This window comes from Hibiscus syriacus, unplaced genomic scaffold (assembly GCF_006381635.1).
Source record: "Hibiscus syriacus cultivar Baekdansim isolate YM2019G1 unplaced genomic scaffold, ASM638163v2 tig00110989_pilon, whole genome shotgun sequence".
Classification (NCBI taxonomy): Eukaryota; Viridiplantae; Streptophyta; class Magnoliopsida; order Malvales; family Malvaceae; genus Hibiscus; species Hibiscus syriacus.
Window position 1 is genome coordinate 63927 of NW_024062943.1, and position 7074 is coordinate 71000.

A 7074-nucleotide genomic window follows, 5' to 3' on the forward strand; every position below is an offset into this window, starting at 1 on the left:
AAGTCGCCGCTTAATTCGCTCTTCTTCAATCTCTTGTTTCTTTTTTATTCCATTCATCAATAAGATTGCAGTATGGCAGAGCTCCTTGATAACAAGGAAAGAATATCCAATAAACTAAACAAATTTCTCTGAATGAAATAACATCAATGTCTTCTTCTTCTATTCTTACAAATTACCCTCTTATTTGTGCTTTTATTGCCTTTGCTATTGCCCAATTTATCAAGTTCTTCACCTCCTGGTATTTCCCAAACTTAAATATTTGTTTTGTTTCTTTTTAATATTTGAGAATCATTTGGCTGCATGTCTAATATAATGGAATTTTGCTGTTAATTATCTTTCAATGAACTTATTTCCTATAACTTTCAATTGGGTAATTGCTGTTTTCATCATTGATGGAATAAAAAGGTGCCTTAGATTAATGGTATTCAATTGATTTGACCTGGTTCAGCAATCAATTTCAAATGAACTTCAAGTTCATAAGTACACCCAAAATTCAACATCTTGGACCTTGGGGTTTCTTTGATTATTCAAGCTGTAATTCTGGTCAGCTCTAGTTTGATTCAATTGATATTTTGTAATGATAACACTTCTTTAGTTTCCATGCTTTCTTTTACATTTTCTCATTACCCAATTGGTAGATTTTCGTTATGAAATTGAGAAGAAAAATTTTTAGTACACGGAAACATTTTAGGGGCTCATGCTGATAATTTGATAGATTAGAGTTGGGGGTCGCAAGCTTGTAGACCGATTGATATATGACAGTATTTGGTTTGCTATTCCCACTGGTTTTTCCTTGTTAAAGTTTTTGAGCTCTGCAGGTACAAGGAAAAGCGATGGGATATCAAGCAACTTGTGGGATCCGGTGGGATGCTTTCGTCCATTCTTACTGCTCTTGCTACTGCTATCGGATTCCAAGAAGGTTTTGGAGGATCATTTGCAACCGCAATGATCTTAGCATGCGTTGTATGATCCTTTGTTTCTCGTTTTATGGTTGGCTTGTAAAACTAGAAAATTACATCGAATGGAAGTCATTGTTTTCTTTGTTCCTGCTGGTGCTAATCTAGGCTTTTCCTAATACTGATTTCTAGTACCTGAGCAAAATGCAATATGGCTAATAAACTTATAATCAATGAATGGGGTTCTTATGTCACCAACACTGCCTACATTAGGTTGTGTTTTGATGGGATGGATTTGATTCGCAGGTAATGTATGATGCAACCGGTGTGAGATTACACGCTGGACGGCAGGCAGAGGTTCGGTTCTATTGCTCTCGTGTTCTCTATTTATATTCTCATTCCATGACTTTCCCAAAACGCAAATTTGTGCACTGTCTCTACCAATATTTTCTGAGTAATTGGATGTTGTAGAAGCTTTACTTATAAACTGCAGTTCCCATTATGAAATGGGATGCATAATCATTTGGTTTAAACTTGATTTCTTTCACTTATCCATTGCCAAATTGTATGTTTGTCAGGTCCTGAATCAAATTGTTTACGAATTTCCCGCTGAACATCCTCTGGCTGAGAGCAGACCATTACGTGAACTTCTCTGTCACAACCCTCCCCAGGTACGTTTGTGCAGCAGATTATCTGTAATAATTACTTGATCCACACTCTTGTTCTTGAACATCCTTCAGTTAAGCTTCTTTTTTCCCTTAAAAAAATAAATGTAGATTTCTAGGCAGTAGTTTTGTGGAAAGAATTATATACAAGGATAACCAGTTATAATTTTTAACCTTCCATCTCAATTGCAGGTTTTTGCTGGTGGACTGCTTGGTATTGTAACATCTGCTGCTGGTTATTTTATTTTCTAGGCAGTAAGGTAAATGCTGATGCTCATAGTTATCATAGATATCATTCTACAATAGCTTAGATGTTCGAACTTCGACTGTCACACAAAGGAACTGCAACTTGCAGACCTTTGCCCTCAATGGAGAGATTTCCAGGATTTGAGTACTACGTTTCAGATTTCCAGTAGAATCTTTTAACATTTAAATTATTTGTCTTGTATAATGGTGATAGATTGATGCATCTGCTCTGTCTGATCAAATGTAAATTGTTTATTCTCCTGTTGCATTATTGACAATTTTTTAGCATGATATTTTACTGGAATATCAACTTATTTGTTGATTAAAGGTGTATACTACAAGTTCGGGTTGAAAAAAAGAATCGAACTTAGCTATCTTATTGTCAAATCAAGCTCTCGAACAAGTCAAATCCCAGTATTTTAATACTGTGGTACTTATGCATAAAACAATACAACTGACCAGTATTCGAAGTCTTGGAGTTTCAAACATTCAAGATATGGTTCCATACTGGTTGACTTGAATCCTAAAATGGTAGAAAAAACCATTTTCATCTTTGCATAAGGATCCCCTACAATTCTTGACTTCGATCGCCAAGCAATGTGCTCGTCTGGCCTGACTAAAATGGCTCCTTGTTCCGTCATCTGACAAGTTCTCCACCATGACAGCGAATCAGATGACCTTTTAACCTCTATAGCGTCCATGTAGTTCTTCCAGGGTGCTAATTTTGCTTTGCTCCCACGATGAAATCCGGTAATGGTATCGGCTGGCCAAAGCATGCATACCTTGGAAGAAACTTTGTATTCCTTGGCAGCCTTAAATGCAGCTCGAGCTAGATTATAGGACTCCTCCATTGGTGCTATAATAAGAAGGAACTCAACTTTGTCTACAGACACAAGATCATGCGTCGAAATGGTTTCCTGCAATAATTTTAAGATGATTAGCTAAAAACAGTAGAACAGCTTGCTTTGGTTCAAATGCCTCTAAATCATCTGTCGATCGTGCTTCGAAGTTCATAAATCAATGACAAACATGCATAATTGATCAATAATATATTATACCAAGCAAATCCCATATTCAGTCTTCAAAACTCAAATAATATTAGTCATATTATCATTAATAACACCATAATCCATTCATAAAGCCGTGTGCCTATTGCTCATAACCTGTTAGAGAGGTCATTTGTTACCGTAGAAGACAAAACTACTTTTAAAGATTGTATGTGATTTGCTTAATACAATATTTGAATAATTATGCGAATGATTTATGAAATTCTCTATTTTCATTATAGTGATTCTTTAACCATTCAATAATACGATTCATTGATCAATTAATGTTTTTGAATGATTCTATATGATGTCCTGAAATGTGAAGCTGATCTTATGTGCCTGTGCGACTAACTGAATTAATGTTTTTGAATGATTCTACATGATGTCCTGAAATGAGAAGCTGATCTTATGTGTGTGTGTAACTGAATGCGGTTGTTCATTCCTTCCAGTACTAGATCGAGTCTGAGCTAGAATTGAGACATTACTAGTTATTTAAGACTTCTATTAAGCGAGAAGTTTATGCTTCATATACGCTTACAACAATTTTAGATGGGATACTTCTATATTACGGATGGAGATAGAAGTGTCATGTGTGACATTGATGATGGTAATACGGTTATCTTATGACAGTTATCAAACCGACATATGATGACAAATGAGAAACAAGAAAAGGGAAAAAACCTGAAAGGTGCATCATGGGATTATATATATAAATATATACCTCACTTGGAAAATTTGATAAAACCTTAACGTTCATATGAGGAAGCCTTGACCCTGGATCTGCACAGGGAACATAGTCCCTTCGACGGCCAGAGGGCAACTCAGGAGCAGGCACAACGTCTTTACTATCTGGAACAAGTGCTCCTTCAAGATACCTGAAGCACGTGCATAGATTACAAGAGAAATCATACCCAGCCATTATTTTAAAGATCAACAAGGTAATAAAAGTTTCGGAAATTGTTTAATTCCATCTACCATGGTTGGAAGTTTCAAACAATTCTATAGAATAATATTCATACCTAAATCCAAGATCCTCAGCAGGAAATTGGAGTTGAAGGCTCTTTCCTTCTTCAAAAATATGCCTTAGTTTAGCAAGCCTTGATGATCCAAGGGGGTTATTTTCATTTAAAATTAATCCTGAGAGCTGTGAACGACCTATCGAAAAAATTCCATCTAAAATAGCCTTCTGCATGCCAGATGGTAAAATGGAACCAACCCCCTTATTAATAACTTGGTGAACTGCATAACAAGCAAAAGGAAAAACAATGACCACCAATAAATTGAAATCAGAATATCTACCTTCAAGGGGTTTGCATGGCTCAAGATAAACAGTACAATTCTCAGAATCTCAGGGCAATGGGTACATTAATTTACCAGAATTCGCAACAGTTGGATCAAGACCAAGAGTTGCAGGAACTGCCATTGCTGCTCTGAAGTTCTGAACGCTAAGAGCTGTATTGAATACAGCAATCTGACAATGCAATAAACATGGAAGCAATGACCAAAGAACTCACGAATAAAAATGAATGAGAACAAAAGCAGAAAAGGCTGAAGCAATACCGGCTTACGTTCTGTTTCATATGTGGTAAGTATTGAAGATGGTGCAACACCTTTCAATACAGAAGCAATTTTCCAAGCCAAATTATGGGCATCCTGGATTCCTGTATTCATCCCTGCAAAATCCATGTTAAAATCCTATAAATGGTTTTTCCCGTACTATAACTAGTATGCAAGGAACCACACTTTACCAAACCAAGGAAGCTACAAAAAATATTTCACTATTTAATGTTAACTAGTTGCCAGCTGCAGGTGATAAAAAATGTTAATCCTGAATGATTGAGAAGTACATTTTTACGGTCGGCAAAAAAAATGTTGCTCACCAAAACCACCAGCAGGAGGGAAACGGTGGGCAGCATCTCCACAAAGCATTATTTGATTATTGCCACAAACAAATCTCTCAGCAACTTCAGCATGCATCACCCATGGCTTAATGTCAATCACATCTATATCTGAGAGCTCTTGACCAACCAATTTGAGTATTAACTTCTTGCATATCTACAAAAAGTTGCATTCTTCAAAGAAATAGTCATTGCAGCTTGTGAAGTTAACCGTTATTTACACATTGTATCTTATCATCTAAAAGTAAAGTCGGCCATGCATGTAATTTAATCAAGATGCTGAGGTAAGCTTATCCCCTAGTACCTAAATCAACCATTAAGTCAGCCATGTACATTTTCAGCACCAATGATGTAAATTGGTGGAACTAGTTAGTGCCTCGTAAATGTACTCTAATTCTTCATCCACTTGATTTTTCTCTCTTTTTAATGAGCAACGACAAAAAAGGGTTATCCTAAAGATCCAAATCTAAGATGAAATGAAATACCTCAGGGTTGAAATCTTCCAAGTTTTGTTGAGGAGGATAGAATGGGATCTGCAAGATGATGATAAACAAATCATCATCAGTATAGGGTGAATGTTAAAGTAGCAGTACTATGGAAACAGAGATGCAGAACATGTCCTATATCCTCCAATACCTGTAATATGAATTCCCCTTGTGTAAGATCATGAGCAACAAGAACCCCGATAGATTCAGTGTTGAAAATGAAAAAAAGCATTCCAGGCCTCTCATTAAGCAGGTATTGTCCGAGTTCTTTGCTCCAGAAATGAACACTCACAAGTTTTTGCAAGTCTTTTTCACCTTTCAATTCAATTCCAACAAGCTTTCTTACCGCACTTCCAGCACCATCAGCGCCGATAAGAATTTTAGACTTGATTTTTCTCGTCAACGGCTTACCTTCCTTGGAAAAAGAAACAGTTGTGGTAACACATTCATCAGTTGTGTCAATGGAGACACACTCATGCCCCATCAAGATTTCCCTTCCCCTGAGTGTCTCAGGATCAAGGCCTTCGAGATCTTCGATCGTGTGAATACCGAAACCAAGGTTCTCCAACATCTTAACAAGTATCCTAGTTAACTTGTACTGTGAGAAGTGCGCAACAGAGATTGGGCTAACAACTTTTTCAAAATCTGGCAACATATAACAAAAAATGGATTTATGGAACAATCTTTAATCACCTATATATCATCCACAAAAGCACAGCATGAATATCTATATTTAAAGCAGTCTAACTAAAAGAGCTGAATTGGAAGCAGCTACTGGCAAGCCGAAAACATATAACTATAGTTAAACAAACCTTTAGGATGCATATGGTCCACTGAACCTAGGATTGGACCTGTCAGCGAAGTACAGTATATGAATTTTCTCCATAAATTTACAGGTGGTTGTGACCTTTGAATCTCCTCTGCTAATCCATCCAATTTTCGAAACACCTAACGATCAGTAGTTACAAATTAAGCTCAATATACCTCTACCAGAGTAAAAAAAAAAAGTTACACTCAATCTTCCATAAACAAAGAAAACCGACCTCCATTGTTCGATTATTGATAAAATGAGCTTGCGGGTGCTGGGAGAAACCCTTGTTTTTCTCCAAAACCGAGCATTGCACACCTACAAGACATCACTATTCACTAGCTAAATAGATATTAAAAAGAAAAAAGAAAGAAACATTTACAATAAGCTGCATTTATCGCTCTGAAAAAAAATGATTAAACAAAGATGAAAAGAAATGACAATTTCCACGTAAAGAAGCTCATGGAAGTTGAAATTGTTCTCTAATTAAATATGTTTATACTGAAAAAGGGGGGGGGGGAATAAAGAAAACAACTATAGGTTAAATAACATACCGAATTTGTTGAGAAGAATCGAGAGAACGAGACCAACAGGTCCTGCACCAACAATCAAAACAGGAAGAAGAGAGTCATTGCCGTTGAGAATTTTGGAAGATGAGAAGTTTCTACATTGAATATTATAAGGGAGGAATCTGATTCTGGGTTTGGTTCTCTGGAGGAAGCTAAAGCCCTCGATAAACCCTGAAACCCCCATGATCCCAATGCAGCTGACGCTGAAGCAAAGTCGGAAAGACACGAAGATTCGTTCTGGGTTTGGTTCTACATTGAATATTATGAGTCCATTGCGTTAGCACCCAAACCCAGAGTACATGTGATCTTCAAAAAAAGGATAAATTACATGTTTAGTATTTAAATTATCAGTTATGATATGTTTTAGCACTTAAATTTCAATTTTCTTAAATTCATACCTAATATTTATTTTTTTGTCATTTTAGTATCCGTTAAAAACTTAACGTTAATTTTTGAAAACA

General features: G+C 36.3%; 2 protein-coding genes across 2 annotated transcripts; one reads left to right on the plus strand and one right to left on the minus strand.

Annotated features, from left to right (window-relative positions):
• On the plus strand, positions 1-1627 carry LOC120149146 (uncharacterized membrane protein YuiD-like). The gene is made up of 4 exons (XM_039162037.1): positions 1-238; positions 819-963; positions 1203-1253; positions 1475-1627. Exons 1-4 carry the CDS (start codon positions 147-149, stop codon positions 1604-1606), a joined length of 420 nt encoding a protein of 139 aa, XP_039017968.1. The 5' UTR covers positions 1-146; the 3' UTR covers positions 1607-1627.
• Positions 1628-2241: 614 nt separating this feature from the next.
• LOC120149157 (2,4-dichlorophenol 6-monooxygenase-like) lies at positions 2242-6850 on the minus strand. The gene is made up of 11 exons (XM_039162045.1): positions 6599-6850; positions 6280-6362; positions 6049-6184; positions 5388-5881; positions 5237-5284; positions 4734-4908; positions 4414-4526; positions 4228-4324; positions 3873-4092; positions 3575-3728; positions 2242-2724 (listed from the first exon to the last, which is right to left on the minus strand). Exons 1-11 carry the CDS (start codon positions 6795-6797, stop codon positions 2242-2244), a joined length of 2202 nt encoding a protein of 733 aa, XP_039017976.1. The 5' UTR covers positions 6798-6850.
• Positions 6851-7074: the final 224 nt, after the last annotated feature.

Excerpts from the sequence above, each read along its gene's own strand:
- LOC120149146 (XM_039162037.1), top strand. The coding sequence starts at position 147 with ATGTCTTCTTCTTCTATTCTTACAAATTACCCTCTTATTTGTGCTTTT. Across the intron at positions 964-1,202 it reads CAATGATCTTAGCATGCGTT|GTAATGTATGATGCAACCGG; the intron begins GTATGATCCTTT and ends TTTGATTCGCAG. Across the intron at positions 1,254-1,474 it reads ACGCTGGACGGCAGGCAGAG|GTCCTGAATCAAATTGTTTA; the intron begins GTTCGGTTCTAT and ends TATGTTTGTCAG.
- LOC120149157 (XM_039162045.1), bottom strand. The coding sequence starts at position 6,797 with ATGGGGGTTTCAGGGTTTATCGAGGGCTTTAGCTTCCTCCAGAGAACC. Across the intron at positions 6,363-6,598 it reads GATTCTTCTCAACAAATTCG|GTGTGCAATGCTCGGTTTTG; the intron begins GTATGTTATTTA and ends GATGTCTTGTAG. Across the intron at positions 4,325-4,413 it reads ATGAAACAGAACGTAAGCCG|ATTGCTGTATTCAATACAGC; the intron begins GTATTGCTTCAG and ends TTGCATTGTCAG.